A 12,176-nucleotide genomic window follows, 5' to 3' on the forward strand; every position below is an offset into this window, starting at 1 on the left:
CGGTGAGCTGCCTGTCGGGCGCTGGGATCTGCCACAACACAAGCACTCAGGTCACTCCAAGGCAAGTACAAATATGACTCAGTCATTGTCCATGCTGGTGTGAATGACCCAAGACGCACTCCCTGACTACATGAAAAGAGACATAGAGGAGCTCTCTGAGCATGTAGCCCAGGCCGGTATGACCCTGACCTTGAGTAGCATCTTACCCTCACCAAGAATGATGCCACAATATGAAGACAAGATGATCAATTTCAACAATTGGCTTAAGTATTGGTGTCATTCAAAGGGGATCCAATGCCTGTCAGCCTGGGATGACATGCTCGACAAGCCACGATGCTTCGCTAGGGATGGCTTGCACCTGTCACCCCTGGGCTTTCGGATATTGGCAAAGGCTCTTGCTACCCCCATAGTGCCTTTTTTAGGCAAGGCTCAAAAGACAAACCCACCTCCATAGGTATCACAAGGGATAAAAAACAGAGTAATGCTACTTCAACGCCAGAAGTCTAAACCTCAAGATGCACGCACTCGAAACTCTCCTTAGCATGGAGAACATTGATATCTGTGCAGTAACAGAAACCTGGTTCAGGGCTCCCAAGAGCACCCCAGCACTACCAGGTTATTCCTCATACGATAAAGTTTCCTAGTGGAATCTTTAAGAGAAGCCACCAGTATGGATTTTACTGGGGATGAAAGACCAGGAGTCTTGGCAATCAATGGAACTGGAGCGCTGTCAGCTTGAGGCTGCCCAGGTCGGGCGGGCGGACACCCAAAGGATGGGAGATTAAATCCGGGCAGGGATCCAGAACCCACGGAGGAGCTATGAGATGAGACCAAAGGAATGGGAACCAAACCTGACGAGGCCAGAACGGGACAATGACGATAACTTTGCACTGCAGTCGGCAAGCTTTCTGAAGAAACTTCGGAATGAGTGGCAATGGTGGGTAAGCATACAGAAGCCCGGGAGTCCAAGCATGGACTAGAGCATCTCTGGGGGCTTCCCCTGGTGAGGGAATCAGAGCGAAGAACCTGCTGCACTTCGCGCTGGAAGGAGATGCGAAGAGATAGCAGCAAGGCTGACCCCATGCAAGGAATATCTCCTCCGCTACTGACTGTTTCAGAGACCACTCGTATGGCATCAGCATAGCCCGACTCAATCTGTCTGCTAAAATGTTGGAGCACCCCGGGATGTGCGCTGCTATCAGAAACCGATCGGTGGAGATCGCCCACTCCCGCACTCTCATGGCCTCGCGACATAGGGGATATTATCTGGTTCCCCCCTGCTTGTTAATATACCAGACAACAGACATGTTGTCTGACTGAACTGCAATCAATCTGAGAGGAAGGACAGTGTGAAAGGCTTCCAACACTAAAAGCACTGCCCTCATCTCTAGAACATTTATGTGCAACTTGGTCTCTGACTGGGACCACGTGCCTTGGACTGTCCTTCCCTAACAGTGTCCCCCCCACCCGAGTTGGGAGGTATCCGTCCGTGGTCACTGTGGCTTGGACTGGAGAGGACGGAAAGGGGTGTCCTTCTAATTATCTCCAGTGAATTTAACCACCAAAGAAAGGACGTCCTGCAGACGTGATTGATCCTGATCAGAAATTCCATGAGCAGGTCTAGCCAAGACCATTGAACAGCCAGAGTCCATTGAAGAACCCGCATATGAAGACGTGCACAAGGAAGAATCGATATGGAGACAGCCATGGAGCCCAGTGCCCAGAGAACCTCGCTCGCCTTTGGAGACTTGAAGTTCGCTATTTGAGTTATGTGAAACCTGAGGTATAAGATCCTGTCTAGAGTTAAGAATACTTTCATCTGCAAGGTGTCTAGCCATGCTCCAATGAAGTCTAAAACTTGTACTGGTTGCAATTGGGATTTCTGAACATTGACCGTAATCCCCAATAGATCTGCCAACCGAATGAAGTAGTCTCGGGCCAGACAAAGCAGATGCTTGTTGGGTGCAGCAAAGAGCCAGTTGTCCAGGTAAGGAAATACCTGAATACCCTGAAGCCTCAGGTGAGCCGCTACAACTGCCATTACCTTGGTGAACACCCTGGGGGCTGTGGTGAGACTGAAGGGTAGGGCTCTGAACTGAAAATGACTGGCTCCCAGCAAGAAGCGCAGAAACCTCCTGAAGCTTCTGTGGATCTTAATGTGGTAGTAAGCATCCTGGAGGTCTAATGAGCACATCCAGTCGCACTCTCGGAGATAAGGTAGAATGGACTGTAAGGTGACCATCCGGAATTTCTGTTTGGCTACAGACAGGTTTGAAGTTGACAGGTTTAGAATGGGCCTGAGGTCCCCTGCCTTTTTTGGCACTAAAAAGAACCTTGGGTAAACGCCTGATCCGGACTGGTCGGGGGGGGCCTGTTCGATAGCTCGTTTGAGAAGCAGCTTTGAAACCTCTAGAGCTGCAGCCCCCCTGTGAGCGGGTGGAACATCCAGGTGGTGTTTTGGAACATTTGGAGGGCAACAAATGGGATAGTGTAACTTCTGGATATAATCTATAACACCCAGCGATCTGTCGTAATGGAGTCCCATGCCATTGGGTGTAAGGACAATCTTCCCTCGACTGCCTCCAGAGTAAGACAGCCGGGCAACCCATCAGGGCTGCTGACCGGGTCCATCAGAAAAGGGTTCACTAGACCCAAAATTCCTGGGACCCCCCTCTACCTCTGGGTCGGCGTCAATCCTGTCCCCCTCTGCCTCTGGTGGAATAGTTGTCCTGAGAATCCCGGGAAAACTGAGATTTTCAGAACCGCATCTTCTTTTGCCCTCTTTGATTCCTAGAGAAGGACCGCTGAGGGTTAGAGAAGCAGATCCAGACAGCAGACAAAGTCTTCCCGTCCTTTTCGCTCTGGACAAGTGTGTTACATACTGTCTTCCCGAAAAGGGAAGAGCCGTCATAGGGAGCATTAATAAACGACGCCTTGAAAGGGTCCACGAACTGACACAACCTGAGCCAGGCATGACGCCTCATGGCTATACCTGTCCCGGCCGCCCTAGCTGCTCCTTCCGTGGCATGGGAAAGGAGCCGCATAGACGTGTTTGAGACCGACTTCAGAGTAGACATTTTCGCCGAGAACAACTGTTTGTCCTGTGGCGATAAAGACTCTGGGGGCGACTCAGCGAATTCCGATGCAAGGTCTCACTGAAGCCGGATCACATGTGCCAAATAGTTCAGAGCATGGACTGAAAAGGTCGCTGAGGAATAAACGTGCTTCCCAAACCTATCCACCGACCTGGACTCCTTGTCTGGAGGGTGGACTGAGGAACTCTCCTGTGCTAGTTCCTTGTTGGTGGCTGCTGTGACCAACATAGCTTCAACTCGGGCTCCTTTTGACAAGGTTGTCTGTCGGAAGGGGGAGATAAAATTTTGTCGGGGCATTTGGGGATGGGCTTGACGGTGTCAGGCTCTTTCCATGCCCACGTGGTGATAAGGTCCACCACGGGGTCCGCTGGTGGGGACACCCAGGAAGTAGATAGGCCCGTGCCAAAGGCCTCCAGGAACACTGACTCATCCCCAGAAGGTTTTGGGGCTGACCAACCTCCCCTCTGGCAGAGGATCGCCATGATTTTTCCGAAGGATACGTCTTCGGGAGGTGACCTGGGGGAACCTTCTCCTTCATCTAAGTCAGTGTCCATAGTGAGTGACTCGGAGGAGTCCAAGTGCCTCCTTTTGCACTTGCGCTTACGGTGACCCTCTTCAGTGGGACTCTCAGAAGAGGACTCATGAGCTGCAGGGGATTCCTCAGGGGAAATAACCTGGGGATCCCTCTGGCATGGGCTGTCCCTGAGACAGGATGAAGGGAGTCATTGCATAATCCAGAGGTGTCTTGGTGGAATCCAAGGGGATGGCCTGGGGTCTCAATCCCTGGGTGAGAACCCTCTCCACTACTTCAAAGGCCAAAGAGAGCGTACCTCCTTGGCACCCAGCAAGGAAGATGCCCTCCCCGGAGCCGAAGCAAGGGTAGCCTGAGGTCTGAGGAAACAGGTCGGATCTGAAAAAGGAAGAGCCAAAGAATCCATTCCCTTGGGTCAGACTCCCTGTCCATGGCTCCGTGAGTCACTCGGGTCTGAACTAGTCGGATCCGAGGAGCTCAAGGCAGCCAGAGTCGAAGTTGGAGGAACCATCGGCGCCGAGCTACCAGTTCCGAAAATCCTCGGATCCAAGAGCCCTGAAGCCGAAGCATGGATCGTGGAAGGAGAGATGGGGTGGAAAAAGGGCATGAAGGTCCCCCCTCCGAAGGGAGATGGGCCTGGCAAGACTCCCATCTGTATTTGGGTCTGAATGAATCTCCGTATCATCCTGTCCATGTCTAAGTCTGATAAGCTCAGAGTCGATCGCGAAGAAGCCACCGACTTGGATCTGGCTGGTCTGAGCAGTGACGATGAGGAAGGCCTCGGATCCGAGGGGTCCAATGGCTCCAGTGAAAAACGAGGAGACCGGAGCCGTGGAGAAACTGTCCTCATGGACTTAGAAGGGGGACTAAGGAAGAGCTTTCTGTCCGGGGATCTCTTGCAAGGTCTATCCCTTTTTTTGTCCCTATCCTTGCGCCTTTCTCTGCCCTTCTCTTTTTCAGCTACACCGACTGTAGCTTTTTCCTTGCTTGACCCAGCACCAGAAGAAGTGGGAGTTTGAGTCCCTGTCTGGGTGGGAGGTTGAGTACTAGGTACCGAGGCTGTGGCAGATTCCAGCATAGATGCAGGGAGAAGGCCTTTAGCTACCAATTTGGCCTTCTGATCCCTGAGAGCTCTAGGACTGAACCCAGTGCAGACTGCACATTGTGTCGACAAATGTGACTCTCCCAAACAAGTAACACACAGAGTGTGACCATCAGCCGGGGAGAGCTTATGGCCACACTCTGTGCATTTCTTAAATACAGATTTTGTCTGATCAGCCATGGTCCTGCACCAAACACCACTACCTACAAAATCACCACACACAAAACACACGCAAGGGAAGGGCAGGCCTAACAACTACTTACTACTTTACAACAAAAACTTTTTTTTTTTTTTAACTAACCAACGAACAAGCGATATACTAGTGGGGGAGGAAGGAAACAATTAACTCATACACACTAAAGATTAAGTATTAATAAACTTACTATCCCTGAGCTCAGAGCGAAGGAGACCACAATGCACACTACTGGCACGGCAAATGAGATCTGAGGGAAGTTAGGAGATGGTAGTACATTATGGGTAGGGGGAGGAGCTCGGAGCTTGGAGCAGATGCTAGAAAAAAGTTGCCGGCTCGGATCCGATATGGATCCGAATACCCACAGGTTGCAGATAAAATGAAGTTAACTACTTCAGATCACTTTCTATAGTTTTTAAAGTAACATTCATGGCACACCTGCTGTGACATGCCTTGAAGCCTAAGTGTACTCCCTTTCTCTCCTGCTCTCTTGCAGACAACTTAACATATACCCCAGTTATTGTTTCACCTTAAAAAATAGATTTGGGGAATTAAAAAGAAAAACATCTAAAAATGTAATCATGAATACACAACATTCTGCTACTGAACCAGAGAAAAGCATTTGGTGCTTGTTTGCCTATAATTCCTGACTCAGTAAAATTATAACTACACATTGGACTGTTTCATAGCACATAATAAAACATACTACTGTCACAGGGACATGCAGAGAGACATGATGGGATTGGTTATGCTCGTGTCAGAGGCAGAAAATGCACTGATCTTGAGCAGTATCTTGGCTTTACCAGGAACGATGCCTAAATAAAAAAGGCAATTTAACTGCATTTATCAATTGCCTAAGCAGCTGGTGTCATTCTAAGGGGATCCAATATGGGTCAGCATTGGATAAGATAGTGGATAAAGCCCTGTTTTGCTAGAGATGACTTTCATCCATCATACCAGGGATCCCACAATCTGGCTAAAGCCATAGCTGCCCCTATAATGCTTTTTTTTAAGGCAAAGTATCCTTATTGGACATTTGTACATACCAAACTTAAATAAATTCAGACAATATCATGTCAGCACTACTTAATGCTAGGAGTCTAAATAAAAATATGTCAGAACATGAGGTCTTCTTGCATCTCAAACATAACTGTGGAGATACCAAAACATGATTTCAGTGCAATGACAGCACTCCCTCTTTACCAGTTTATCGCCTATCAAGTCTTGAGGCTCTTGGCCAGCAATGGGAGTGTATAATTTGTCAGAAACACAAACTTGTGTCAAATTATCAATGACTCTAACCTGGAGTTCCTGAAGATTCAAATTACCCTTAACAAATTCAAGTATTACTTCATTGCTAGGTAGAGATCCCCATCAATGAACCCCAAAGAGCACAGAAATTGTCTTATACCTTTCAGCTTGGTGACTACAATTACCCATGCATTGGACTGGCTCGGTTACAACTCTACACATAGATATGTTCAGTGTTTCCTAAACCTTGTTAATACCAATGCACTGGAGCAAACTGGAAAACTAGAGGTTCTACTATCCTTAGCAACCTAACCTCTATGTGCCTCTTACCCTGCCATCATCTCACCTCTGGTTAAATCTGACAATTCATTCATGTTCTTTACCTGGTCTAGTACCACAACCCATCCACCAGATGTGGCAGTCTTTAGGGACTTCTCCTGGGTAAATCTGCTTCAGCCTCTGCAAGAGCTATGCAAAATATCCAACAGTCCCCTGCTAAAACAGATCCAACTGAGAGGGCTGCTGCATTCACCTCCAATTGTACCAGTACCTAAACATCTGTATAGAGAAGTCTATGCTCATCATGCCTTAAACACGATGTTACATTTAGGAATATACCTCTCTAGTGTTATTAATAAACTGTAGAGCAAAAGAAGGAAATAATGAAAAGCTATAAGAAATCCTCATCCTCCTTACCTTCAGAACATGATGAAATAATCCCTTAAGGAACTTAAAAGCACTATTAGAAAATGCAAAGCAGAGTATGGACTTTGGATAACAAACAAAGCTGCAAATATTCCTTCAGTTACATCAAAACAATTACGGAATAACGTCCAACAATGCACTGTGAACTCACCTATAATAATACTGCACATTCCAGTCCCAAGGATGCAGACAATATATTAGCTCACAAATTAAGTGCTTCTTCTGTGGAACCAAACATACCAAGATGCATTCTTTATCACGGTCAAGTATGCATTAATCTATGTCTCTGCTTAGGCTGTTCAACCTCAGCCTATCCACAGGGTTTGTGTGTGATGCTTGGAGCTTCTCTACACAAGGATGCCCCTACTACACAACCAGACAATTACAAACCCACCAGCCTTAAATGCAAAGGCTCTGGATACATCCTAGCAGAACCCATTTATGAAGACATACGCAGTTAACTAATTTAAGCCCTACGTACTTTAATTTTGTGAAAAACAGTTCCTGTCTTCTAAACCTAGAAAACTTGTTTGAAAAAGTTAGAGAGATTGTGGACAGTGGTCACCCTATACACACTACTTGCCTTGACCTGGCCAAGACTTCTGACACCATCTCCAATGCTGGTATTACTAAAAAAATATTGAAGCTTAATGTAAGCATCTAAGTTGGGCACTGGACTGCAAACTGGCTATCCAACAGACAGATTCCTAGTTGTGAAAGTCACCGTTCGCCTCCCTGAAGGTAAAACTGTAACTAGTGGAGCACCACAGGTATCAGCGCTTGACCCTCTCCTGTTCAGCATTTATTTTACAGACATCTAAGCCAAACAATCAGAAAAAAATATCAGGTTTGCTGATGACTGCAAAATGGGTACTGTTATTTGCTTATCCATCGATACTAAATTGCTCCAACAAAGACAGGAGTTTGTGTATACCTGTTGTATTGAAAACAGCCTCAAGCTAAATGCAAAAAAGTAGAGCATAGCAGTGTTTGGTGGCAAAAAGCTGCACCTACTTCATATAGGTGTCACTCCTCTTCATAAGAGACTTGGACACTTTTGTGGACAACTCCCTCTCATGTGATAATCATGTTTCCATCATACTCAGGAATTTCTTCCATCTGTCTCAGTTAATTTCCAAAGAAATATCTTTAAGAGACAAAGTCATCACATACTACTGCACTCTTCTCTTACCAGACCCATCACTGAATACAGTGTCTTCTTTGATAAGTACAATCCAAGCATATCACTCGACTAGAGAGGTCCTGATAATTTAAAACAAGAAAATTAAAGGACTTAAATCATTCAACTATCCCCAGAGATTAGCATAAGTCTCCTTATAATCAGTACACTTCCACCTGCTCAGAGATTACCTTTGTCTCACTTTTCGAACCATGAACGATCAAGTCTTATTTGACCCACTATTTCTTTGAAAAACCAGCGGCTCTACAAACACCCACACTAGACACCTAAATCACCATCAAGAAATAAGCAAGACTCACTGGTGGGATAGTTTCCTAATTCAACATATTTCCAGCCTATGGAATTAGTTGCCAATATAGGTCCAGCAAAGAACCATTTTGTCTCCCTTTAAGGTAGTCTTGACTATTGGATTGATAGACAAATTTCTCCCAGGGTTATCATATATGGCCCAGCTTTACCTGGAAGGCGAGTACTATTATGTGCTTGTAAAGCGTGGCAACAACTTTTATGTGTATCTACTAAAATTTGTATCGGGCTAGGCATTTTATGGTTCCTGTGACTGTTTGCCTAATATTATTTCTATGTTCTTTCTCAGTATGTATGTGAGTACAACTATTTCGATACTTGTTTTACAATAACATGTACCTTGTCATTTTACCTCAATAAGCATAACACCACCTCCGGGTGTTTCTTCAGGACTACCCTAGTGACACCTCAAGGTGTCTGGCATTGCTTGTTCATATATAAATTAATTTCAAAACCATGCTACATACAAGCTATTGAAAGATTTTATCTTAAAAGCTAGATGAAGGGTAATGCAGTTGTATTGATACTTAACCCCCCATCTACTGCTGCTAAAGAAATATTACAAAATGCTCCTATATTATTTATTTATATTGTCATAATTTACATATTTTTTAAAATATTTCAACAAGCAAGTAATGAAAACAGAATTGTTTAGCTTCATATGAATGCTCACAGATGAATGCACAAAATTCTGTTGACAGCATGCATGTAGCTTGAGTGGTTACTAATACATTGCAAGTTGTTTTAAAATATTACAAAACATGGACAGTGTTACTTTGAATTATAAAAACAATATTGATGCTAAGATTCTAATGAATGTGACCAGTTAATTATTTATGCTGAAAAGTTTGCAACTTACACTTCCTTGGTAACACCTGTGCTCTATACATATGCACATTTGTTTGAAATGTGAGGATACAAGTTGATTTTGTCAAAAGGATCCAGATGCAACCACTGGAAGTTAGAATACAAACCTAGGAGCTCCATCAGAAGGCATGAGTTATGGCATCTATGTTGCTTTTGATTATGTTTTAATTTTCAAGAATTCCAAGAATAGCTGTCATACTGATGAAATTAAAATATGCATGTTGCTACTAAAACCAAAACATGAGATGCAGAGAGCAGCCTTAGGATTCTGATGACCACAATGATCAGAACAAAAGGAAATGGTCTGCTTAGTGACTACCCATTCATTCACTTTAACTACGTTAAGAACAAACCTCATATTACCTCCTTAACAACAGTCATAAATACATCCTGTCTTCTCTTCATTTAAAATGATGTGCCCGTTCTCAATTTAAGGTTCAAACACATGTAAATATACATGAGAATATGTTGTAAAATGCTCAGTACTTCTTTCTTTACTAATAAAGCCATAGAAATACATTTTCTACACAGTGTGTACAAATCATGTATTCGTAGAAAGAATCCTCTGAATCCCAATACCAAAAATGAAATAAATTCACTGCGTACACATACCGCTCCATGTGTAGATCTTTCTTGTTTCCAACTAACATGATAGGTACTCTGCAAAGGAAGTAAAAACAAAACTTTAACTTCAGCACTGTGCCACTTGGTAAGGTAATAAAAGAAAACTGACACAGAAAAAACTTACTGGACATTTCCCACCAAATCCAGCAACTTCTCATGGACTACTTTTACAACTTCAAAACTGAAAAAAAAAAAAAAGAAAAATACACTTAGATTTTGTTGTGTTTGCCTTTCTGCAATCATGGAACACACTTAAAACTTAGCATTTATTATATGCAAAAGGGGCAAACAGGCTTACAAAACTTAAAGTGGATCCACTTGCAATTCAAAAGTGTTCTCTTTCTATATGAAACATTCCTTTCTAATATTACTTTTATTTTTTCTTTGAACTTGAAAATTCTCGGCTTTTATTTTTTTTTCAAATTAAGATTATTTTATATATTCCTTTACAAGTCTAACATTACTCAGTCTTTAGAGAAGCATGCTGCATCCTACAAGCTAATATCTTACAGCAAAATCAGTATTTATATCAGTGACTTGCTTTTAACAAGAAACATTCCAGCAATCAAATCAAACATGTTTTGGACGGTTCCTGAAGAATTAATGCCTTGTATGAACACCGTGCTTCAAGGGGGTGTTTCATTTGAGGACAGCATTATCCAGTTTAAATGACTTACTACACTCACCTGTCCTTAAAATAAGAAACTTCATAAGAATAACCATAACAATTATTTGAGTAGCATTGTCAGCTTACACTGTTTGAATCTTTCATATAACATCCAAGCACTTCAAAGGAGTCTGCTCCAGATACCTATAAAACCTGACATCGCACAACTGCTTCACAGCCACTACACAGTTACTACAAAGAGGCAGGCAACACCTAATTATTCTCATTTCTTTTAGGCCAATGATCACAAACAACATTTTAAGTGGGAGCTGTACTACCCTAGCCCTGTTATGCCATACCATACGTCAGTACAAGGGGCAGGGGTTAAAAGGTTACCATGAGTACAGCAGTTGCAGGTTTTGTAAAATTGTAACATAACAGTTCACACAGGTAGAACTGAGCTGTCCTTCACAGACTCCATGAAGCAACATCTAATGCTGTGGAAGCATAAACAGGAAGATCTCACTTATTCTCTGAACAGGATTTCCGAATTGAGGTCAACCACAGAGCAGCAATCTACAGGTGACAAGACCTGGGATGGGATTTATCAGAACAGGCACTTCTCTTAGTAGTCTATTCTTTTCTGAAAATGTTGCTGTCTGCAGGTGATCACTTCCCTGAATGGTTATTATTCAGGAAGTTGTAAAGTGGTGCAGCCGCCTGCACAGAAATATCAATGAAATAAAGTAAATAAGTCATCATATGCAAGAATTAAGTATGAACAACAACATTAAGTACATGAATACCTTCAATGTTTATCTTTAGTATGGGATCTACAGGATGTTGTTCTTTGTTAATCTCAGAACAGTGACGCGGATTTGTAACAACTATGCCTGAGCTGAGATGTACTTCACATGATTTTTTTCTTGCAGGATCATCAGCTGAGAGACAGTCATTGTGTATTCATGCTTTTATATGGCAAAAATATGATCCATATAATGAACGACACCACTAGGTTTCCTTGCATCTGAATGTATGTTTGATTTGTATGTGAAGAAGTGGCAATTGTGAAAACCCTAAAAGGGACATGTCAACTTTCAGAAGAAAAAGGTTTTTGGGGTGGGTAGAATCCAATAGTAGTGACCAGAAAATAACACTAGAGTTGATACAGCTGAATGCCTGATGATGACAATGCTTCAATAATCAATTGCAGCTGTAGCTACACTAAATGCATGATCTGGGGTCAAACAGTTCACCTGAATACAGTAAAAAGTAACAGTCTGGAATTATTGGACTTGTAAATGAGAGTCTTTAATCAGTGGGAATGACTGCATGAAAACAGAGCTATCATATGCAAAGTCAAAAGACTGCCAACTCTTGGAGTATTCCCTATTTCTCAAAGTATAGCAATCTACGGATTAGTATGCATAAGTAGTGTGGTGTGCAGAACCCTCCAACACTGGTGGGAGTATGGTGATTTTTAGATTTCATTGTTTTCCCTTACTTCTACTATTTATTTTTCATAATTTCATCTTTTTTTAAATTACTGTCCACAACTTCTTCTCTGCTTGATAAAAATATACCTGGCTCATATATAAAACTAAAGGGATTACATTTGCACTACTTATATCTTATCATCCATATCAAAAAGCTTCAAGTTTCTCAGTTTTTGTATTATCTTTTGTTTAAATTC

At 43.2% G+C, this 12,176-nt stretch overlaps 1 protein-coding gene across 2 annotated transcripts in view; it reads right to left on the bottom strand.

Annotated features, from left to right (window-relative positions):
- The window catches only part of RHEB (Ras homolog, mTORC1 binding), a 782,482-nt gene that overhangs the window by 201,855 nt on the left and 568,451 nt on the right, over positions 1-12,176 (bottom strand). For both annotated transcript variants that reach the window (XM_044066908.1, XM_044066909.1), the window contains exons 5-6: positions 10,001-10,057; positions 9,865-9,912 (exon numbers count right to left, since the gene is read on the bottom strand). In XM_044066908.1, the coding sequence (XP_043922843.1) occupies positions 9,865-9,912; positions 10,001-10,057 (105 nt within the window). The remainder of the gene's footprint in view (positions 1-9,864; positions 9,913-10,000; positions 10,058-12,176) is intronic.

Source organism: Protopterus annectens, chromosome 3.part1 (assembly GCF_019279795.1).
Source record: "Protopterus annectens isolate FY-2018-M chromosome 3.part1, PAN1.0, whole genome shotgun sequence".
Classification (NCBI taxonomy): domain Eukaryota; kingdom Metazoa; phylum Chordata; order Ceratodontiformes; family Protopteridae; genus Protopterus; species Protopterus annectens.